The sequence below is a fragment of the Talpa europaea genome (assembly GCF_964194135.1).
Source record: "Talpa europaea genome assembly, chromosome: 3".
Lineage (NCBI taxonomy): Eukaryota > Metazoa > Chordata > Mammalia > Eulipotyphla > Talpidae > Talpa > Talpa europaea.
Genome location: NC_140069.1, coordinates 38,511,743 through 38,536,343, shown reverse-complemented (window position 1 = coordinate 38,536,343; position 24,601 = coordinate 38,511,743). Strand labels below are relative to the sequence as shown.

General features: G+C 38.9%; 2 protein-coding genes across 5 annotated transcripts; one reads left to right on the top strand and one right to left on the bottom strand.

The window, feature by feature from the left end:
• Window positions 1–1,191: 1,191 nt before the first annotated feature.
• E2F5 (E2F transcription factor 5) lies at window positions 1,192–20,641 on the top strand (the record flags this gene model as incomplete). 2 transcript variants are annotated; one of them, XM_084230895.1, is made up of 8 exons in its annotated part: window positions 1,192–1,410; window positions 12,492–12,601; window positions 13,707–13,868; window positions 14,959–15,005; window positions 16,242–16,306; window positions 17,593–17,860; window positions 19,314–19,358; window positions 20,532–20,641. In XM_084230895.1, 8 exons carry the CDS (start codon window positions 1,192–1,194, stop codon window positions 20,639–20,641), a joined length of 1,026 nt encoding a protein of 341 aa, XP_084087021.1. The 2 variants fall into 2 exon arrangements, with proteins under 2 accessions (XP_084087021.1, XP_084087020.1); XM_084230894.1 differs by having other exon boundaries at window positions 19,311–19,358.
• A 693-nt stretch (window positions 20,642–21,334) lies between these two features.
• RBIS (ribosomal biogenesis factor) lies at window positions 21,335–24,138 on the bottom strand (the record flags this gene model as incomplete). 3 transcript variants are annotated; one of them, XM_084230238.1, is made up of 3 exons in its annotated part: window positions 21,335–21,406; window positions 21,665–21,781; window positions 24,025–24,138. In XM_084230238.1, 3 exons carry the CDS (start codon window positions 24,136–24,138, stop codon window positions 21,335–21,337), a joined length of 303 nt encoding a protein of 100 aa, XP_084086364.1. The 3 variants fall into 3 exon arrangements, with proteins under 3 accessions (XP_084086364.1, XP_084086365.1, XP_084086366.1); XM_084230239.1 differs by having other exon boundaries at window positions 21,335–21,397; XM_084230240.1 differs by lacking the exon at window positions 21,665–21,781.
• Window positions 24,139–24,601: the final 463 nt, after the last annotated feature.

The window sequence follows — 24,601 nt, the reverse complement described above, 5'->3', positions numbered from 1 at the left end:
TGCCTAATATTCTAAGTCATACAACACAATCTCGGTTCCAGCGGGTATTAAGAACACTGTTGTGGGCCTCCCTGGTGGCGCAGCGGTTGAGCGCTGGGTTGCAAAGCTGCCCGCTGCCTCTGCAGCGCCGGTTCGATCCCCGGCTGCTCCCCGGCCACCAGAGGAGGGTCCCACATGGCTCACAGACCTCTCCTGCCGCCCACTGCTCCCCTCAGCAGTGTACTTCGGTTCTTCTGCCTGCTCTGCTCCCCGCTCTGGCTCTGGTGAATTCTCTCACCCTCCCGCGCTTCTGACTGTACCCAGTGCTTGTATAAAACAAACAAACAAACAAACAAATAAATCTTTAAAACAAAATAAAAACCAAAACAACAACAACAACAACAAAAAAAACACTGTTGTAACTCCAGGACAACTTGGTCTAGCAGGCAATCCACAGCCTCTCTTTCCTACACCTGAGTTTCTTTATAAAATAGAGGTTTTGGAAATGATTCCTAATAAAGACAAAGCCCTAAAACACCATAAAGCTGCTTTTCCTGTATTCCAAATCTACAAAAGATGAGCGATGGGGATAAAAACTTGCACTTGGACACGGTCACTTAAAGGAGTGCAAAGAGTTCTCCAGCTCGAAAAGACCGAGGGGCGCAGAGGCGGCCCAGGGACCCCGAGACCGAGGGCTAATCTCGAGCGGCCCCACAAGGGGGACATCAACCCGCGTCACAGCTCAGAAGGGATGGGAGTGCGCAGAGTGACTCTCCGGCCCGGCGAGGTCCGTCTCTCCCCGGCCGGGAGCGGGAGGTCGCCAGGCCTGGGGGCAGCGAGCGCGAACCCAGCCGCTCCCCGACGCCCGCTCCCCTCCTAGCTTGGCTCCTCCTTCCCACAGAAAAATGCGTTTCCAGGCAACGGCGGGCCGCGGCGTCACTTCCTGCCATTTAAACTCGGGTCTCCACCCCTCGCTGCCCCTTCTCCCGGCCGGTGCTCCCCCTCCCCCCGGAGGGGCTCGGAGCGCGCTCCCCGGGCGAGGGGCGGGGGCGGGGGCCGGCGCGCGCAGCGGCCGCGGTCGGGGGGCCGCGCACCTGTTGTCTGCGGAGCCCGCGCGCCTCCTCCGGCTCTCGCGGCGCAGCCTCTCGGGCAGGTGCCCACAGGCGGCGGCCGGCCGTGCGCGGGGTCCGACCACCGCGGCGCGGGAACGCGATGGCGGCGGCGGAGCCCGCGAACTCGGGCCAGGCGGCGCCGCAGGGGCAGGGGCAGGGCCAGCGACCGCAGCCTCAGCCTCCGCAGGCGCAGCCCGCGCCGCAGCCGCAGCAGCTCGGGGGCGGCAGCAGCAGGCACGAGAAGAGCCTGGGGCTGCTCACTACCAAGTTCGTGTCGCTGCTGCAGGAGGCCAAGGACGGCGTCCTGGATCTCAAAGCGGTGAGCGCGGGAGGCGGGGATGGGGGCGGACTTGGGAGCGCACCCCCCGTGCCCAGTGGGCCCGGCGGCGCGGTGTGGACGCGCCCCGCGGGGGCCGGGCGCCCCGGGAGCTGTGGACGTGCAGGCCCCGGACGCCGGGGTTGGGGGTGGGGTGGCTAAGGGGCTGGGGTGGCCTCGGCCGGCCGCGGAACCAATGGGGCCCCGCGCGGAGCCCGGCTCTCGACAAAGAGCCCGGGACCTCGAGCGTGTCCGCGTGGCTCGTGTCGGGGCGCAGGGACTCGACGGCGACCCGGGCCTTGGCCCCGCGCGCCCACCTGTGGCGAGGCTCGGAGGGTACCTGGCGCTTTGTCCGGAGCCTTCCTTGGGCTTGATTGTGCTGGCTGTTGGGAATAGATGGCTTTAATGGGCGATTCCAGTTGCGAACGCGTACCCAAAGTTGGGGATGGGGGTGTACGGGGGTGGGGAAAGCCCTATTTTGCCACCTTTTCCCAAGGGGGGAAAAGTGACTTTTCCACACCTCTCCCTGTTAAAATAATAATACTAGTTTAAAGAAGAACCAAATTCTGGCACACTTCTTCTGTACATTATCCTGGTAGGAAGAGGATTTGATTTGTAACTTAATTTGGTATTTGTTATCGATTTCTTTAAGAGAGAAGGGACTGTTTGATAACTTACGAAAAGGGACTGTTTGATAACTTTTCACCTAAAGAAGTGGAGGCGCTCAGTGAACTCTGCTGTTTCAGGAGAACGCGTGCTTCCTGGTTTACTGCACTTGAGATTTTTCAAATAACATGTATCAAAAGCTATTCGGTTAAACAAAGTGGTTTAACCGTAGCAGGCAGGATTTGGAAGGCGTGCGCCGAGGTGAGGAACAAGAGAATGTCATCACTTGAATTCAAATTCAAACAGGACCTCAGGTTTGCTTCGCAAACATTCAAGAATTACTAATGAGTAGTTAACGCTCCCTTGGCGTTGCTGCTAAATCTGGGCTTATACAATTGATGTAGGATGCACGGATTTTGCTTTTGGAAAGTAGTTCCTACTCACTTTTTAAAATATTGACTCCTGGAATTTTCTCACTCCTTTGGTAATTCCTTGTTCGATTCCCCCCCCCCCCCTTTTCTCTCCCCTAAAAGTGCTTTGTGGCATTTGTAGTATTTAAATAGATGTGAACAGGTAGTCATATAAGGTCGTCAAAGAAAGCCAGGGATGTTACAGTATGCAACTTGCCAATAGATACTCAAATTCTAGAAATTTAGTCGTAGCCTGTGACTTCCGGAAAAGCATCAGGGAAGTTTGGGATTTTCCAGATAAAGCTGAACTTGGAGCACTGACTTTGAGGGCTTCTCCCTCAACTTGCCTCAGAATGTGATGTAACTTTTCTTTGATGGCCTTTAAATCGTTTCCTTTTTCATCTGTGGTAATATAATTGATGTCCAGAAGTCACAGAAGCAGTTAGTGGACAGTGGAATTTAATATTTTATAAAACATTGTTCATTCATCCTGCAACCTCTCCTTAAAGTACCAGGGTTTCTGCAGTAATGCCTTTTTATATTAATGAGCAGTTGAATGTTTGTTTGAATTTGTTCTTTTTCACATATATGAAAAATAAGTATTTCATTTATTTACATCCATATGTGTAAAATTGCATAAATGTAAAAGGCTTACATTGAAATTTTTCCAGTGGTGTTTCTTATTGTGCTTTACAGTAAAAGATAATGAAGTCAGTTTGGGTGAACGTGTTGAGGAAGGACTAACACTGATAATTATAAATTTTCCCTAACTTGAAATTATAAAATCAGTTTTTTCACATACTCTTCCTTTGGGGTGATATATTTCAGCGTAAGTTACTGCTATTTTTGATTTATACACTTGCTATTTTTGAAAGAAGCAGTTGATGAAACAATTTTTGTGAATATTAAAAGTTATATCAACCTTCACAAATAAATATCTTGGCTATCCATTAAAATATCCAAATATTCAGTTAGTAACATAACTGAAGATATAGCTTAACAAAGTAAATTCTAATAAAGCCATTCTGGTATAATTTAACAACTGGGAGAGAATAGAAACACTTTGAGAAAATTTTATTCAGTATCTCCTTCCTACTCTTCCACTCTAAAGTCTATTTACAATTCAAGGACATCCTTTTATATTACTATCCTTTTAGTCCTGTGAGATTAGTAGTTGCATCATTTGTCTTTTAAAGCAGTTATTTATGTTGTTAATAGCTAACATTTATTGAGAGCTTCCTTTATACCAGGCATTTTACATATGTTGATGAATTTTATCCTTTTCAAGACACTGGAAGGTTGAGCCTAACATCCCTATTTTAAAGTTGAGAAAACTGATAGGTTAAGTTGGCCAAGTCAAATGAAGCAACTTGGCTCTTGTCCTGCAGTAGAAAGTGACTGCATTAAGATTTGAAACTAGGGCCTCCCCGGTGGCGCAACGGTAGAGCGCTGGGTTGCGAAGCTGCCCGCAGCCGCTGGTTCGATCCCCGGCTGCTCCCAGGCCACCGGAGGAGGGTCCCACATAGCGCGCAGACCTCTCCTGCCGCCCACTGCTCCCCTCAGCAGTGTACTTTGGTCCTTCTGCCTGCTCTGCTCCCAGCTCTGGCTCTGGTGAATTCCCGCACTTCTGACTGTACCCGGTGCTTGTATAAATAAAAAATAAAACTTTAAAATATATATATATATATATATTTGAAACTAGACTATTTGTATTTTCTATCTTACATTGCCTTCCTAAAAAATTAGTTTCTCACTTAAATGTTTCATTTGTGTGGGAACATAGACCTTTGTGAAGAAAAGTGCATGGTTATTTTTATCCCTCTACCCATGACTGGAAGGAGAGGGATGCTCTGCATTGGTAATGAGAGTATTGGTGGCACATTTTATATTATTCAAAAAAATTTTTTTTTAATTTTTTATTTAATTTATTTATTTATACAAGCACTGGGTACAGTCAGAAGCGCGGGTGGGTGAGAGAATTCACCAGAGCCAGAACAGGGAGCAGAGCAGGCAGAAGGACTGAAGCACACTGCTGAGGGGAGCAGTGGGCGGCAGGAGAGGTCTGCGCGCCATGTGGGACCCTCCCTCAGGTGGCCGGGGAGCAGCCGGGGATCAAACCGGCGCTGCAGAGGCTGCAGGCAGCTTCACAGCCCAGCGCTCAACCGCTGCGCCACCAGGGGAGGCCCTATTACTCAAAAATTAAACTAGAGGTTTATTTTTCCAAAGCTGGGAATTTGAAGAATTGTTAGGGTAGTTTTTTTTTTTTTGTTTTTTTAAGATTTATTTATTTAAACAAGAACTGGGGTACAGGTCAGATGCACGGAAGGGCGAGAGGATTCAGCAGATACAGAGCGGGGAATGGAACAGGCAGACTGACTGAAATACACTGCTGAGGGAAACAGCCGACGAGATAGGTCTGCAGCGCCATGTGGGTTGCTCTGAGGCTGGCGGAGATCGAACCAGCACTGCAGAGGCTGCGGACAGCTTTACAGCACTGCGCTCAACTGCCTGCACCACCAGGGAGGCCCTGAGAATTGTTAGGATAGTTATGACAGTCTGTAAGTTGTTTTGAGAAATCCTATTAAATGTAATTTATTTATTTATTTTTTAAAGATTTATTTATACAAGCACTGGGTACAGTCAGAAGCGCGGGAGGGCGAGAGAATTCACCAAGTCAGAGCGGGGAGCAGAGCGGGCAGAAGGACCGAAGTACACTGCTGAGGGGAGCAGTGGGCGGCAGGAGAGGTCTGCGCGATATGTGGGACCCTCCTCCGGTGGCCTGGGAGCAGCCGGGAATCGAACCAGCGCTGCAGAGGCTGCAGAGGCTGCAGGCAGCTTTGCAACCCAGCGCTCAACCGCTGCGCCACTGGGGAGGCCCTAAATGTAATTTATAACTGAGTTTTTGTATTATCATTTTGGTGCCACCTTGAATTTTTAAAAGTATGATCAGGATTGTTAATCTCTTTTATTATAATTGTTTAAGTTACAAATTCCTTGAATGACATCTGGGTTAAAGTATTTATGGTGTTTCTTATCTCACAGGTCCCTGAATCATACCCATTTCATGATAAGCTGATGAATACCCACTCTGGAAGAAACAGTTTAATTGAAGGCTTTAATTTGTGATGCCAAGCAAATAGTGCTGTCACTAAATGAGGAATTAGTTTAAGGAGAGGTGATGTGTAGGATCCTTTGATTATTAGTTCATGCTTAAAATTGCTAGGACAATTCACTTCCAAGAGTATACTCCAAAGAATTGAAAAGGGGGTCTTGAACAGATATTTGAACACATGCTCACAGCAGCATTATTACAAGACAAGGAGAGGCTAAAGTTGCTAAAAAGCAAAAAATTGCCAACATCTTGCTCTTGGACTTAAAGCTTCTCAAACTGTGAAAAATAAATTTCTGTTGTTGAAGCCACCTAGTCAGAGTATAGTTATGGCAGACCTAGCAAACTAATATTGTGGGTATAGAGTTTCGTTTAGAAGATGAGAAGCTCTCTATAGATTGGCTGTACCACAATGTGAATGTATTTAATACTACTATACTTGAAATGATTATGGTAGCATTTATATGATAATTGTATTTTAGCACAATTTAAAAAATTTTGTAAAACAAAAAGCTACCATTATATATCTGTTGGAACGGCAAAACTCCAAAAACCCTTAACACCACCAAATGCTGGTGAGGATATGGAGTAGCAGGAACTCTTATTTGTTGCTGGTGGGAATGTAAGATGTTACAGCCATGTTGGAAGATAATGTGGCAGTTTCTTACAAAACTAAACATGTTGTTACCATATGACCCAAAAACTTGATATTTACCCAAACATATGTCCACATGAAAACCACCACATGATTTTTTTATAGCAGCTTTATTCATAATTTCCAAAACTTGGAAGTAACATATATCTTTTGGTAGGTAAATTGTTAAGTTGTACATTCAGCAATGGAATATTATTTAGCACTAAAAGAAATGAGCTATCAAGCCATGAAAAGATGGAGGGCATTAAATGTGTTTTACTAAATGATAGGAGCCAATCTGAAAATGTTACATACTATATAATTCTGACTGACATTCTGGAAAAAAGACAAAACTATGGAGATAGTAAAAGGTCAGTGGTTGCCAAAGGTTAGAAGAGAGGGAGGGATAAGTAGGTGGAGTACAGAGGATTTTTTTAGTGTCTGTTTGATACTGCAACCAATATTTGTTAAAACCCATAGAATGTTTAACATCAAGAGTGAACCCCAATGTAAAGTGTAAACTGGGTGATGATGATATGTCAGTGTGGTTTCATTGATTTTTAGCAAATGTATGACTCTGGTGAGCTTTGTTGATAGAGGAAGAGGCTATGCATGTGTGGGGGTACAGAGCACATGGTAACTGCTTTTTGCTGGGAATCTAAAACTGCCCTAAAAATATAAAGTCTATTAAAAATACATATATAAAGCTGTTTGATACATCTACTCTAGAGTCTAATTACTAAACAACTACTAAATACATGATGCTTGCCTAACTAGAAAAAGAAAATTCTCAGGAAACTAAAGCTCTTCAACACTAATCAGAATGATTACTACTGATAGTACTATATCAAATGGTTTACTTATGTTAGCATTTAAATCCTTGTAACAAAACTCTAAATGAGAGCTGTATCTCCATTTTGCTGATTAGGAAATTGAGGATAACTGATATTAAGTGATTTAGGCAGGAAATGAAATATGAACCCAGAGAGTCTGATATTGATGCCCTGAACCACCATGTTCATATTAAGCAAACTACTTCCAAGGTTTTGGTATAATTTGAAAAGCACTTTATGGGAGAATAAAAACAAAAACAAACAAACAAACAAACAAACCAAGACAAAGAAGCCAGCATCTCATTTTCCAATTTTGGACAGAATAATGGATTTATAGCTAAGACAGTAGTTCTGAATTCTTGGTCTTGATTATGCCACTTCCCAGTAATGCATCTTTGGGCAACCCCTGTGTCTGTGTTCTGTATATCTTGTCATTAAAATGAATGTGCAAATTGAATATAGTTGCTCCAGGTTGGAAGAAAGGATGAGACACCATAACTGGTGATGTTTTGTCAACTACAAAGTGCCAGGCAAATTTTATTTTAAGCTGTAACCCCCACATTTCAATAAAGGCAGTGGCCTGAAAGATTATGACGGTATTTCTCAATGTGTATATCAAAGATAAAATGCTTCAAAATCTGGGTATTTGTTAAAACAGGAACTGAGAAATCGGGTTCTCTAAGGCCAGGGAATTACCTGTAATCTACCTTTTAAATAGGTGGTTTTTGATGCCTGTTGACCTTGATAACCATGTAGTGAGTTCTGCCTTTCAGTTTCCAGTTTTATTCACGATCAGATATAACTGCTCTGGTAGTAGTAGGAGTTAATGTTGGCTAGAATTGACCTTTGAGGAGCTAGGATTGACAAACAAGATACTCTTCGGAAAATGTTAGAAGTTAGGGATTGGAAAATATTCCTGTTTTATAGTCTCTGGAATAGACCTCTGCTCAAGTCTTTGCATTGCCTCAGATTATGAGTTTAAAATCTACATTACTGGGTGAGGAACCTAATTTTGAGTGGAAATAAGTCAGCTTTGAGAGTTATTTCTAAAATGGGATAAATTGAAATCGATTTTTACAGTAAAATCTCATTATACTCTTTTTAGGGAAAATATAAAAATTACAAGATTTTGAAATGTTGGTTTTAATTTTTAAGAAGAGGAAGATCAGAACAACTTTAGCTGAATCTATCATTTGTGTTCGGGGGTCTGATCTGAGCAGTGAATGAGATGGAGTTCAAATGAATGAGATGCTGCAGAAGCCTCAGCTGTTGGGGAAGAGTCTTAAGAAGTAAAAACCAAGTAGGCATTTGGGAAAGAATCTAATTTTTTTTTTTTTTTTAATTAGAGGCATGTTTTATTTATTTATTTGTTTTGGTTGTTTGTTTTGTTTATACATGCACTGGGTACAGTCAGAAGCGCGGGAGGGTGAGAGAATTCACCAGAGCCAGAGCAGGGAGCAGAGCAGGCAGAAGGACTGAAGTACACTGCTGAGGGGAGCAGCGGGCTGCAGGAGCGGTCTGCGCGCCATGTGGGACCCTCCTCCGGTGGCCGGGGAGCAGCCGGGGATTGAACCGGCGGCGCAGAGACTGCGGGCAGCTTCGCAACCCAGCGCTCAACCGCTGCGCCACCGGGGAGGCCCAGGAAAGAATCTAATTAAGGGGAGGAAGAATGAGTTTCTAGTTGAGTCCCTGAGTTAACAGATGTTGTATTACTAAAGTGTCCAGATATTTTAGCTAGGATTTCTGGTTTTACACATTTTCTTTTTATAAATGTTATTACAATTTTAAAGGTAAACTGCTAAAATACATATCTTCATTTTTTCCTTTTGAGTAGTATTTGGTAACTTAAGTGAAAATGAAGTTTCTTTTTCAAAGCTTATGTGGTGATTATTAAAAAGTAAAAATAAGTTAGATCAAATGTAAAGCTTATGGATTAAAAAAGGTTGAATGCAGTAGCAGTTTGGGACAGTGAAACCACTGGAGATTTTTGTTGGAGAGATTCTTTTGGGGCAGGTAATGATCAGGAATTAAAATACTTAGACCTCATTTTGAAGGAATTCCTTTGTATTCTTTTTTAATTTTTTACATGATTGTTAATTTTTAAACATTATTTGCTTCCCCCTACCCCCTTCCTTTGTATTCTTAAAGTAAGTTATTTGTTCTTTGGTATTTAATTTCCTATTGACTTAATACCCCCTGAGACCCATTGAAAGCATACCTTGGCCTCCTCCAGGAACCTTTTTTTTTTTTTTGCCCCCACCTTAAGTAATCTCTGTTTTTCAGCCTTTTATTTTTTTAAAGATTTGTTTTTTATTCATGCATACAAGAACCAGGGCATAGGCCAGATATTCGGGAGGGTGAAAGGATTCACCAGAGACAGAGCCGGGAATAGAGCAGGCAGGTCAACTGAAATACACAGCTGAGGGGGAGCAGCTGGTGAGACAGGAGAGGTCTATCACGCCATGTGGGAATCTTGCCAGCTGGCCAGGATCGGCTGCGGACAGCTTCACAGTGCTGCGCTCAACTGCCTGCACCACCAGGGTAGGCCCCTGTTTTTCAACTTCTTTCAACTACTTTATGGGACTGTTTCATTTTTAAAAACTTCATTCTACAAGGTATGAGCCACAATCCCAAAACCTTAGCTCTGTATACAATTTTTGTTACTGCTTATTATTTTGGAATAGGTGGAAACAAAGGTCTTTCTGCTTTAGATGGCATTTCATGCACTCTCAATGAAACCACCTCTAGAAAAGTGGCATTTTTCTCCAAGTCTTTTAAAGTTAAGGAAGCCAATTTGAAAATACCTTGCCACAAATTTATTTCATTAATATGTAATTAATGCCAAATTCCTTCTGATTATTCATCTGCTTTCTGAATCTGTTTTGTATAAAGCAGGGAAGAGATACCTACTTTATAAAGTGGTTCCAAGCATTGAATTAGGTAATATCTGCAAAAGATCCCATGACAGTTACCTCATTACTGGCTTTTAATGGTTCTTCTTAACTGAATTGAAATCAAACATTCTACATATAAATTATCTTAATAGTGTTTGGAATTAACTAATAATCAGCTTAAGCCCTATCTTGAGATAGATCAACATAAAATATCATGTGGCACACTTGAATGTGAGTTAACTTTTTTAAACTCTAATATGTTTAGTAGACTGTCCTAGTACATCAAGTCAGGCTCTTCTACCTTTTTTTCTAAGATCTCATCACTTGTGCATTTGTGTACCTATGTTAAAAATGAACTGATTTCATATAGTGTTTCCTTTATACACTTGTGACTTTTGGAATTCTGGCTCTCCTCATTGTATTGTTAGTTTCTGAAGCACAGTGTATTCTAAAACATGGAATGCACAAGTATTGACAGTTGTGGTCCTGGAAAAGAGTAAAGTATCTGCTTTGCAGATGGAGAACCTGAAAGACAGGATGTTTCCCATAGTTATTGTTTTTTGTTAGTCCTTTTGAATGCAGCATCCATGCGCCAACAAAAGAACATGCTTGAGCAAATTAGCCACAACTAATCCTGACTCAAAGTTACCACATAATCTCTTTCCCTCCCAGAGTTAACATTGGGTCCTAGTGGACTCATTTGTTACAGGGAATAGAACAGGTAGAACCAGAAAATACTTGATGTGATTTTTAGCACTTATATGTGATCTCTATCAGATCTCCTGGATTCTTTGTCCATCTCTTAAAAGCATTGTAAATTTTAATTTTGCTCCACTTACAGATATCATTGTTTATAATTAGTGACTTTTTAGAAAATGATTCAATATTTGAGGGGAGTTATTTCTTTCAGAGGGTTATGTTCATTTGCTTCCTGAAAGGTTGAATTGGTGGAGTATGATTAGGTGCTTCCTTTATGGCTGAATAGGTCAAATTCTATAATAGCAAAATGTAACCTTTTTTTATTTTTAAAGATTTATTTTTTATTTTATTTATTTATTTATTTATTTATACAAGCACTGGGTACAGTCAGAAGCGCGGGAGGGTGAGAGAATTCACCAGAACCAGAGCGGGGAGCAGAGCAGGCAGACTGACAAAACACACTGCTGAGGGGAGCACTGGGTGGCAGGAGAGGTCTGCGGCCATGTGGGACCCTTCTCCGGTGGCCAGGGAGCAGCCGGGGATCGAACTGGCGCTGCAGAGGCTGCGGGCAGCTTCGCAACCCAGCGCTCAACCGCTGTGCCACCAGGGAGGCCCAAAATGTAACCGTTTAAAGTAAATTTGATGCACACTCATGCACACTTACTCAGCTGCCATAGGGGTATCATGGGATGACGTGGTTAGCAGTATTTAAGATTGTCATCTTTCTCACACTCTTTCCTGACTGGTTAATAGTAAATTGGCATTTTTGGTAGCACAACAAATGTATAGATAGAACTGACATTTCACTTAAGATTTCTAATGCCTGTGAACTGAGCAGTAGCTGTTCACACTTGTTTCCTGTGGACCAAAGGTCAAGATCAGTGTTCTTGATCTTTATAAAATCAAAAAAATAGTGATATCCTGGGAGAACTGGTAATTTTACCAGTTAGAGGAATAATTATAAGAAGCTAAATCCTATTCATTAATATTAAAGTAATGTGCAGAAAATTTTCAGTAGGGACATAAATGTGTTTTATTACTACCATGAATCTTAAAGTATGACTCCATATCCCAGATAGACTGATATCTGTCTAATCTACTCTGAAAACGAATTATAAGGGAAACTTTTCTTTGAGGTTCTGTTTGTCTTTTAGTGGAACAAATACCAGAAATGTGAGTGGGAACTAATTAGATGATCAGTATAGAGCGCCTGAATTCATTCCTAACATGATTACATGAAATGTTTTTGTCAGTCTTACGCTGTGAGTGAAACTACTGAGCTTTTGTATACTACTTGGTAGTACCGATAAACTTGTACTTGATTTCTTGTTGATTTTGTGCTTCATGTTGGGATGGTATGGTCCATCCCTCCATTTTTTTGTGAGTTTATAAAAAAGGAAGATTGTGTATTGCAAGGTAATACAAGCATGTGTGCAAATCAGAATTTCTTCCCCAGGATCTTGACTTCATAAAAAAAAAAATCTGAAACATAACTTTTCAAGGGTTCAAAAAGGTTTAAGGCTATCTTTAGAAGAGACTGTTTTATCAACAGAGAAATAAGATAGGAAGTGACATAAGCAGATAATTAGTAGCTTGCCTGAGGAGGTGACATGAAGTAATCTTACTGTGTTCTTTCAGTTTTGTGGGCTTTGTGTCATGACCTTTTTATCCCTCCCCCCCCCAATTGCAACATCTGCTAGCTTTTAAATGGAATAATTTCTTTGGTATTTGTAATGTTTGAAAGATGCTGTCAACATACCCAGTTATTGTTCCTAAGCCTCTGACTAGATCAAATTTGGAACTAGTCTCTCAAGCTGTCAACTTAATAATCAACCATTTTTGGTTTTAAAATAAGAATTGTCCTTTATTTCATTGTTCTTCCCCCCTTTTTAAAAACAGGCAGCAGACACCTTGGCTGTAAGGCAAAAAAGAAGAATTTATGATATCACTAATGTCTTAGAAGGAATTGACCTGATTGAAAAAAAGTCAAAAAATAGTATCCAGTGGAAGTAAGTTACAAACCAGTACCCTATTCTAAAACCTTCATTTTTTTTCTTCATGCTCTATAAAATCTGATCTTTCTATCATCTCTCCTATGTCCTCTACTTCAGTCCTTTGACCTACTCATACCTCGCCCCTCATTTTTCCCCATACACCTTTTTTGAGCCTCTGTACAGTAGTCCTTCTTTATCTGTGGGCTCACTTAATCAGTTATTTGCAGTTAGTTATGGCCTGCAATGAGATATTTTGAGAGAGAATGACCACATTCATATAACTTTTATTACAGTATATTGTTGCAATATAAACTCAAGAACATGAGCAGTCTTTTATATATAGGAATATGTACCTTATAAATAATATTTAGGGGCCTCCCTGATGGCACAGGGGTTAAAGACCCAGCACTATCAAACTATCAGCAGCCACTGTGGCATAAGTTTGATCCCCTGCCAGGGAGGTGACCCACAGTGGCGCAGCAGACCTCTCCTGTCTCGCCCACTGCTCACCTCACCCATGTATTCCAGTAGATCTGCCTCTTCTGCTTCCCACTCTGTCTCTGATGAATCCTCTCACCCCTTTCACCTTTGGCCTATACCCCAGTTCTTTTATGCATAAATAAATAAAATAAATCTTTTAAAAAATAAATAATGTTTATTGAAATGCATGTTGTCATTTGTGAACTGTTGACTGGTTGTATGTTGGTATGTTCTGCCAATTTGCCCTTGGCCATAGTTTTTTTGGTTTTTTTTTTTAGCCAAAATAGTGAACGGTTTGATTTATTTTGCCAGTGTCTCATTCTACATTATGAGACTTCTGGGTATGACAGTTTAGCTTTAACATCATTTTAGTGGCTTAGTCACATGTTTGGCCATCCAATAACAAAAACCATTCTATGACATTCTGAGAATTTTTGTAATTTGATTATTCTTGTTAATTAACTTTTAAGCAAACATGTTCAGAGGCATTGTGTTTAAATTTTCTAACAATTTTCATGTTTAATTTTTTAGAAGAATGTAAAGATTTTTATTTTGAATATATTGTTAATTTACTTTATTAAAATAAAAAAGTGATGTTAACTTGAGTTTGATACTGGGGATATTTTCCTATGTTTTTAAGAGGTGTAGGTGCTGGCTGTAATACAAAAGAAGTCATAGATAGATTAAAATATCTTAAAGCTGAAATTGAAGATCTAGAATTGAAGGAAAGAGAACTTGATCAGCAGAAGTTGTGGCTACAGCAAAGCATCAAAAATGTGATGGATGACTCCATTAATAATAGATATCCTTTAAAATAAGTTTTGTATGTATATATAGCTATAGAAAATGTGTTTCTATACATTCTTCTAGTTTGAAGATTACTAACTTTATACTAGAGTTTTTGGGGTTAAGTTTTGCAAGTGAATGTAATATTTTAATTTATACTAATATTTAATATTTTTTACCTTTTTAGATTGCATAGTACAACTATTAATATTATTCATATGTTGCTTTGAGAAAAACAAATTTGGGGTTGAAAATGAAATACAATTGGGCCTGCAGTCAATCCGGGATACTTTAAGATACTACCTACTAGAGGGTAGTCTTTCAGTCTTGGCATCCATATAATATACTGGGGTAAAAACATTAGTGATACTCCATATGTTTCCTAAAAATCACTGTTTTCCTCTTAGGTATCTGTGATTCTCTTATTTGTGAACTTGCCTGTATTCTTACTGAACATTTTTACTTCGTGCATCCTGTTTGATCTCATGAACTTTTGACTAATGTATATAATTTATTTTTCATGTTGTTTTGTCTTAGTGAGCAAGTCCATGGTATTATTTGTTACTTCTTTTCTGTAACTAAGGAGTCCTTAACAATTTGCTAACAATGGGGGATTTCAAACTGTGCCTTTTGGTGCCCCAAGAGTCAAAAAACATTGCTAGTTGTCTGAGACACTGCTACACTGCTTTGTAGGATTCAAACTGCTCCCAATTCCTCAACAACAACCCAAGGAGATTTTCAATGTGGAAGCTGATATTGTTTCTCTCCACTGCTGCAATAGCATCCTTTCCCCCATTCATATCCGTCCCCTAGAATCCTGTCCCCACAAAGAATATGTCCCATCTCTCCCAAGGGTCCTTAGGTGTCCAAGAAATCAAAAATAGCTGCTTCTCAGAGCCAAGGATTGACATCCCTCTTATGGACCTTTATTTGATAGTCTTTGCCTTTTCAGACTAATGACTTCTGTCCTTTTTTACCAGATCATGTATGGCAGACCCTTTATGCCTCCAGTTATTTTGTTTATTTTGACCTTAAGATTTATTTTTTAATTTAATGTAAAATTAATTTACTTTGATATAAATGTTGTTCCTTAACTCCTGTGACAGTACATTTTCCTATGTAACCCATGAAGACATCTGTAATTGCTTTAATGGTAAGTAAAGTTAGTAAATTTTTCTTATACTTTTCCTCTGAATAAGTCATTATTTTCAGAAGTTGTGGGTGTTTTGTTTCACTCTACCATGCTGTGTATTGATGGGCTTTGTTTCTGTTCTCATGACAACTGCTTTTCACAGTTTTTACTTTATTGATGCATGGGTTAGTATGAACTGTATGTGGGAGGGACATCTAAGTCAGAGAGAAATTAAAGACCAGTTTCAGAATTACAGTTAATAACTGAACTTGAACTATAACAAGTTCTCATTGGCATTGTTTATAAAACTCTGCGGTAAATGTGCTGTGTATACAAACAGAACCCAAAGAAAGCATGTAGACAGAATAGGTAAAACCATTTCATAACCAGGGAAATTAATCCTAATCCACCCCTGCTTCCATTCCCCCTCCCCACCCTTGCAATGACAATATAGCATCTTAACAATAAAATGGGGGGGGGGGATAGATGCTTCTATTCCTGTAGTTATATAACACAATTAAAATAAAATTTTGTGTACACATTTATATTTAATTATGTACAACCTGTTAAAAGGACAGACTTGTGTATTATGCACATACAAAAAAGAAACACCAGCCAAGCACCTTGCCAAGTGGAATCTGAATCTAAATCTAAGATTGTGTTGGCAGTATGTCTGACTCTACTTTGCACTGTATCTCCTGAACATTCTAAGAAAGTTTGGGGAACGTATTCTTAATCTTCAACACAATAGAGACTGCTTAAAATTTGGCTTCAAAAGCAAGCTTAAGAGTTCATTCTTGCATACCTAATCTCTAGGCTCCTCAGTCACTTAAGTAGCTTTTCAAGTAAATATTTCAAGTAAAGTGTTATTTTATTGAGATTAAAAAGTTTTCAGAAACTAAGCTATCTGAGGAGGTATGAACCTGTACCCCTAAATCACAGTGTTGTGAACCAATGTTACCGCAATAAAAAATAGTTAAAAAATATCTAACTTTACAGAAGACTGAGTGAAAGTTAAATTAATTTGAATGTTATTATTATGAAAATAATAGAGCTGACACTGAGTATTTACTGGTACATGTATTACCTCATATAATATTCAACCTATGCATTAAGGTAGAGTTCCTCCATTTACAGCATTAGGAACTAAAGTCCACAGTCACGAAAGTCTGGGATTCAGACCCAAGAGTTCTGAACCTAGTTCACCAATGTAGTCCATGGTTAATAGCATTTCAAATTGTTTATTTTTTTGACCAGGTGATACACTTTTAGCCATTCAAGCACCTTCTGGTACACAGCTGGAGGTACCTATTCCAGAAATGGTATGTAAGATAACTTTTGTTAAAATGGATCTATTCTCAAGAGGGACAAATGTGTTTTCTTTAGAGGAACATGAGCTAACTGTATATAAACACCTAGTTTACCTATTTGAAAGCATTGACACCTGAATTTCGATGTCTTTAGTACTTCAATAAAATACAAGTGACTGAATCATTTTACATTTTGATGTTTTTTTAATTTGATTTTGAGCTACAATATATCAAGAATTACTATAATGACATAATCTTGGGAAAAAAAGTCAGAGTGACTATAACTGATCTAAAAGTTCTAAAGAAATTCAGTTTAAATTAATAAGGAATTATGTTAAATTGGGTCTTTGAAAAAAATTTTTCTAGTTTATTAAATCAAAGACATTTGTTGACTATGCTATGTACTTATGTTTCATGATTTTGGTTTTCAGATTTTGATTTCCTAAAACTGATGTGAAAATTATAAAAATCAGAAAAGGGAGTAGAAAGATTATCATTTTCTACCACTGTTCATCCCCTCTTACTATTCTAGAAGTTTGTGCTTACACATTCATATTACTGGATTCTAATGCCTCAGGATACATATTTACCTTTTTGAGGTGGAGGGATTTTTATCTCTGTAGGAAGTCAGTTTTCCTTGTGTTTCTAAATGGGAAAAAAGTTGTGACTTGTGAAATAGTTGTCATTGATGGCACCAATTTCATGGGGGCCAATGCAGAAGGTGGAGTCCAAAGATACCAAGAAGGTTTGGAACACTGACATGTACAATGACAGTAAAGTGGATGGTTGCCAGGTAACTGCAGTTGAGAGTTTCTGAGAAAAGCTTACTTTTAGAGGCAAGTAGCTTAGAGGCTTCAATATCCTGCCCTACTTTTATTTATTTATTTATTTATTATTTATACAAGCACTGGGTAGAGTCAGAAGCACGGGAGGGTGAGAGAATCCACCAGAGCCAGAGCCGGGAGCAGAGCAGGCAGAAGGACCAAAGTACACTGCTGAGGGGAGCAGCGGGCGGCAGGAGAGGTCTGCGCGCCATGTGCGACCCTCACCCGGCTGCCGGGGATCCAACTGGCGCTGCAGAGGCTGTGGGCAGCTTTGCAACCCAGCGCTCAACTGCTGCGCCACCGGGGAGGCCCTGTGTCCTACTTTTAATCTCCACTGTTTTGACTTAATGACTTTATATTGTTGTGTGAATTGAGTTGGTCCCTAACAGCTTTTGCCTGTCTTATTTTTAATGTTTCCGAGTAGCTAGAAATGTTAATATTTATTCCATTTGTTTATACCCAATAACTTTAAAGGGTCAGAATGGACAGAAGAAATACCAGATCAATCTAAAGAGTCATTCAGGTCCTATCCACGTGCTACTAATAAATAAAGAGTCTGGTTCTTCTAAGCCCGTTGTTTTTCCTGTTCCTCCACCTGATGACCTCACACAGCCTTCCCCTGAACCCTCAACTCCAGTAACTCCACAGAAATCCAACATGGCAACTCAGAATCTGCCTGAGCAACATGTCTCTGAGAAAAGCCAGAATCTTCAGCAGACACCAGCCACAGACTTATCTTCAGGTGGGTTCAGAGCCTTTGTTTTAAAAAGTAGAATGAGAAATATGAATACGGTATTAAACAATAAAGTTTTTCTGAATTTCAGTTGTAATGTTCCATTTTCTAATATAGGAGGTATAACAATAGGTTTAATTTATCAGCAAGTATTAGTTTAGTGTCTCCTGTGGGAAAAGATCCTGTCCTTGACTACATTATAGATTTCATAGGCAATGTATATGTGCAGTTATCTATGTGTGTATGTACATGCATTGCTAGGTATAATATGTTTAAGATTGTAATGAAATATGAAAATTGAGCAAAGGAAAGATTTAATGGGTCAATGTTTGCAGTTTTCCTTAGGGAGTTTATTTTTCAAAAATTATTCAAATTTGTTCCTTTTTCCCATTTTATATGTCAGCTTCTTATCTGAGGTTAGTAATTGGTAAAGTTCTTTTTATCACTTAGTAAAATGTAGGAAAATTTTTTGGAAAATGTTCTATCTGTAAGAAAAACCAAACTAGCCTAGAATATAGTGATTTATACCTTAGTTTTTCCATGTTGTACTTTTTATTTGGGAAACTTATTTTTATAATTATAATGGTTTCAACTCCAATTAATTAGGAATCATTGCCTTGCTAGTTTCATCCATGAAATGATAACTAAAACTAGCTTCAGAAGCAGGGATCATATCTCCTAAATTTTTTTTTTTTAAAGATTTATTATTTATTTGTTTATTTATTTATACAAGCACTGGGGTACAGTCAGAAGCGCGGAAGGATGAGAGAATTCACCAGAGCCAGAGTGGGGAGCAGAACAGGCAGAGTGATGAAATACACTGCTGAGGGGAGCAGCGGGCATGGCAGGAGAGGTCTGCGCGCCATGTGGGACCCTCGCCGGCAGCCGGGGATCGAACTGGCGCTGCAGAGGCTGCAGGCAGCTTTGCAGCCCAGTGCTCAACCGCTGCGCCACCAGGGGAGGCCCATATCTCCTAAATTTATAAAAATATTTTTGGCACCCAATCTTTTCCCCCTGGTTACATAGCGGTACTTTGCTACTTTTTAGTGATTCCTTAAGTACTAAATCAAATTCATGGCTGAATGAACAACTTAGTCATGCCGACCTAAATGTTGTATTGCACATAACTAAAAGCTATATTGTACATGCCAGTTTATAATATTGTATGATACTGTGCCATTCAGTAATGTGTCTTAAGCGAGCTGTGTAATTTAGCTACATCTTGGAATTTGGAAGTTTAGAAGTTAAACCTGGCAGTTACATACTCATGAAAATGATACCCTGAAGTACTTTAATTTTGTACTGCTTATCAAGCTGCTAAAATTGAAATGTTTTATGAATATGGTAAAATGCTGTTAGATCTATGTTATGTTTAAATATAATATGCTTAAATATAACATTGCCTTTTACTGCTAAAAATACAAACAGAATGTAACAGAACTATCACATTTGTTTCCAGTAGGATCTATTAGTGCAGATATCATTGACGAGTTAATGTCTTCTGATGGTAAGTATTTTTAAAATGTTAGCACCTTACATATCAATACTACTTTCCTAGAGTTTGTAAATGGCACATGATTTTTTTTTTAAAGATTTGTTTATGTATACAAGAAGTGGGGTACAGTCCAGAGGTGGGGGGGGGTGAGAGGATTCTCCAGAGACAGAGTGGGGAACAGAACAGTCAGATTGACTGAAATACACTGCTGAGGGGAGCAGTGGGCCAGTCAGGAGAGGTCTGCTGCGCCATGGCATCTCCCTGCCTGGGTATCGAACTCGTGCTGCATTGGCTACAGATGGCTTCTAGGTTGTGTCTTAACCCCTTGTGCCACCAGGGAGGCCCAGCGGCACATGCTTTAAAAGAAATGAAGAACCTAACATTTTTTAACTTTTTACTAACTGTTGATTCAGGTAAAGTGTCATTTAACAATACTTCCAACCTTCAATTTTTTTTTTTTTTTCCTGGCTTGCATTTTGAGGGAAAAGAATACAAAAGGGGTACTTATCACCTTCCCTGAGTAAGCTTCTAACCTGTTGCACACTAGCCCTTTTCACTTTCTAAGAATTTGGCCAAAAAGAGCAAAATATATCTAAGTGAACAGGTGTTATGAAAACCCAGTGTTGTAAATATCCCCATGCCAATTTCAAGCTGAACTGTTAATTACATTAGTCATGTCATCTAGTAAAAATCAGCTGCCTTTATTATAATTACTTTAATAGTTTCTGTCTTGGTTCCTAACAAATAAAGGTGAGATCTAGGCAATGGCAGTTGATAAACTAGCTAATGGTATATAAACCACTTAAATTTATTAAACAGCAGTAAATTTATTATAAAGTCTAGTTCATACTTTGTTTCAAAATTGCAGCTTATTTAGCAAATCAGAAAATACTTTGACCAATGTTTTTGAATCATTTTAGTGACACTAATAAAAAATTTAACCTCTATTTCTCAAGTATAATACTATAACCAGCACATAAATTGTCTTTAAATGACAATCTTCCAAAATACATATGAAATACAAATCATTAAGTCGATCATTACTTTTCCTGTTAATATATTTTAAAGTTCTGCATGACAAGGGAAGCGTAATTTAGTTGAAAATGTATTTGAGAGTATTTTATGTTAAATATCATTATCCATATGAAAAAAATCTTTAACACTGATTTTGTGTATTGCTTGCAGTGTTTCCTCTCTTACGGCTTTCTCCTACCCCAGCAGATGACTACAACTTTAATTTAGATGATAATGAAGGAGTCTGTGATCTGTTTGATGTCCAGATACTAAATTATTAGATTCCATGGAAACTTGGGACTGTTATCTACCTCTAACTGTGTAACATTTTAGCATTCTTAATAACCTAAGTATTTAAAATGAATGTAACACCTTTTTAGTTCACTGATTCTGAAGTATTCCTCCCTAATACTACTTTTCTACTTCACAAAACTTCAATATAAAAACAAAGGGCTCTGATTACTTCAGGGGTAAAAGTGATTTAATATCCTCAAACCCCTCCCCCAAGTAATTACCTTCTAAGATTTCAATATTTCCTCTTATTTCTGAATCCTCCTTTTTAGCTTTTAAGAGGGACATTGTAGAGTTAAGGCCATCAAACACAAAGAGTTGGCCAAGGGCTCATCACTTGTTTTTCTTTTATTTCTACTGCCACAAAATTGTTCATATTTCTGTGTGTCCTCCTGTCTACACAGACACTCACTGCCACTTATAAAGTGAAGGATGTAAACTAGGATGTTAACTGTTTCAGTGAACAGATTTTGTGAAGTGCCTTCTGTTTTAGCACTTTAAGTTTATCACACTTTGTTGACTTCTGACATTCCACTTTCCTAGATTATAGGAAAGACCTGTTGATGTAGTTTGTCTTTCAAATGTGCCAATGTCTGTACATTAACAAGATTTTTAAAAATAAAACTGTATAAAACATTTATTTGTTTGGGTTTTTCTTGGGAATTTGATGCATCATCAGTGTATTACAACTGAGCCATTAATCTTGTAGCTTCATCAACATTAACTGGTTCATTTTCATGACACTGCTGAGGAGTCTGAAGGGAGAAAAACATTTAAAAATTTAGACAATAACAAGAAAAATGATTTGTATATAATTTTATATCCAATTTAGTTCTCCTAGTCATACCTTTGGTAGTAGATTCTAATATTCATACTCAGTGTTTCAGAGTCTGAATATACTATACATACTACAAAGCTAAGTACTAAAAGAGCACAACTTACAGGCTTTGAACATATATATTCGGTTTACCTTCAATTTACTAGCTATACAAGAGGAAATGATTTCTACTTACCAGCTGTTTCTGCAGAGGTTCAAGAGAAAGGCCTTTTGAGAAATGTAGAAGTTCCTTTTGTATATCTATAAAAGCTTTATTCACTCTATTAACTTTTTCATCATTCACAATGTTTATCTTTAAAAAAAGAAAAAAAAATTCCATGATCCTTAAAAAGATAGTCTTAATAACCTTGTTATATCTAAAAGCTTGATGAATCCTACCAATTTGGGGGGATAACTCACTAAAACCTTAGTATTGATGGGAAATTTTAGAAGGTTTTTTTTTTTTTTTTTTTTTAATATGTAGTTGTTTCTCATACTTAGGCTTTAGTAGCATAACAGGCCAAAATATGTGACCACAATCTAAGATACAGGACATGGATCTCTCATCTGTAAAATGAAAAATGTCTTTCTAGTGGCACATTCCTGAATCCTTCCTAGATTGTCTTGCCTTAATGGAAGTCCCTGGCAGTCTCAAGGACAGTTTTCTCTGCAGTCCTAGAATCTAGAGGGTAGTAGTCTTGTTTAACATTTCTCTTCCCAAACCATTTCCACCCCCCTCAATTCTCAGCTCCTTTGCACTCTGTATCAGGACATTTCTGATACCCTTTTCCTCACTACTGACACCTACCAAATTTTACACAATCAAATCTGTACATTAGCTCAACTTTGCTTCTCTTATTTCCTTTAATCAATCTTGACTGACAACCTATGTAAGCTATCAGCTTTTTCCTAGCTTAAAACTGAAGCTGGAGTTCAGCTCACGAGCACAAACTACATTTTATCAACTTACATTTATATAATGCCAAGCAATCACATGGCCTCCCATGGCCTCCCCACTTAGTAAGTTAGGTTCCTTTCTGAGAAAACTACTTTCTAACCAGGAGGTCTACCCATTCCCCTTCTCCCCTTCTTAGATGTTCCCCATTAGCTACATATATCTAATACTTCATAACCAAATGAAATAATCCTCAAGAGCTTTTCACTAGCTTGGGGCCTTTGCACTTAACTATTCCCTCTTTGCCTCTGCATTACTAGCTTAGTTCATGAATACTGAAAGATAAAATGTTATATTTCTCTGGACTACTATGACAATTAGTCCTACAGAGTTGACTACGTCTAAATTGCGAAACCATTTTCTTGAATTTTCTTAGTCTACTTAAATCGTGGTAATTCTCCATCTCCCAAATACTTCTAAGTAAAAGATTAGCTCCTTTTCAAATTTTGCATTTTAAGAATTATTTTATAGGTTTTGTTTGGGTTGTAGACATCTTCAGAGAGAGAGAAGGATTACTGAGGAGAAAAAATGGGCACTAACTGACATTTCATGTCTTGGCTCTGCTAAGAGGCGCTTGACTAACATTTGAGCTCAGAGAGAACTTTCTCATGCCATGTTTTCTTTGTAATTTCTATGCTCTCATTTAATGCTATTAAACTCTTAATTGGAATCACTTGCAGTTAACCTTTTTTTCTTCTATACAACTGGATTCAAAGGGATATTATTGCAAATCAAAACTACCATGAGATACCACCTTACACCAGTGAGAATGGCACATATTAAAAAAACTAGCAACAACAAATGTTGGTGAGGATGTGGAGAAAAAGGAACTCTCCTGCACTGTTGGTGGGAGTGCAAACTGGTCCAACCACTATGGAGAGCTGTGTGGAGATTTCTGGACCTACTAAACATAGAGCTTCCATATGATCCAGCAATTCCACTCCTAGGTATTTACCCAAAGGACACAGAAACATCAATTCCAAAGAACACCTGCACCCCTATGTTTATAGCAGCACTGTTTACAATAACTAAGCTTTGGAAACAACCCAAATGCCCAAAAATAGATGACTGGATCAAGAAGATGTGGTACATATACACCATGGAATATTACTCAGCATTCAAAAAAGATAAACACATGCAATTTGCAGCAACATGGCTGGCACTGGAAGGGATCATGCTCAGCGAAATAAGCCAGAAAGAAAAAGAAAAATACCGGATGGTCTCACTCATAGCAGGAATCTAGAAAACTTAAATAAGGGAACAGGAAAAAGAATAACTGTAAGAAAGAAAATATCAAAATCAACAAACAACTATGAACCAGAGACACTCTATGGGCGGTGGGGGGGTGGGGAGGGGAGGAATTGGGGTCAAAATAAGGGGATTGCAATTGTATGGGGGAATATAAAAATAAAATTTATTTTTAAAATAAATCTTAAAAGAAACAGGGAGATTATTTTCCTTCACATAAAAAAAAAATCTTAAAACCATCTTTGTAGAAAAAGCTAAGAACCTATTTTAAATAATAGCATTCAGTTTTTCAGTAACTTTATTACAACTGTACTTTACTTGTAAACAAAGTCAAATGCTTAATTAAAACTTACCTTCTTCAGATTAGTCATAACTGGTTTTGCTTTGTTTTTAGCCTTAAAGTTTTTCTGGCTGGCTATGTGAAATACATTCCTGGACTTAGGTCCTCTTAGTTTGTTCTTGGCCATTGTCTAGAAAAGAAAAAAAAGGAGCTCAATTAAACTGCCCACATTTATGAACTGTAAATCAATTTCAGTTTTTTAACTAAAGGTACCAATAAAGTCTAAGAAATGCCATCCTAATTCCTAATTCTTTTTGCTGCACTCACTAAACTATTTCCATGTCTTTCCCTTATAGGTGTCCTGCTGTTTGAGTATAGAGGTTAATTTTTTCCTACATCTCCGGTATCTGGCCCACAAGAGATTGCACATTAATTCCTGCTTGTTGAATGCACTATTATCAACACAACTGTGTTCAGATCTCTGCAGCATCTGACAGTGTTAAACATTATCACCCATCCTGCTAATTTACCCACTTCACACACACACACACACACTATAGCATTCTGGATCCTATCAAACTTCAGAGAATGGAGTCTTCTGCTTTTTCCATTCCTTTTTACTTGCTGTACTCACTCTCCTGTGTGTGCCT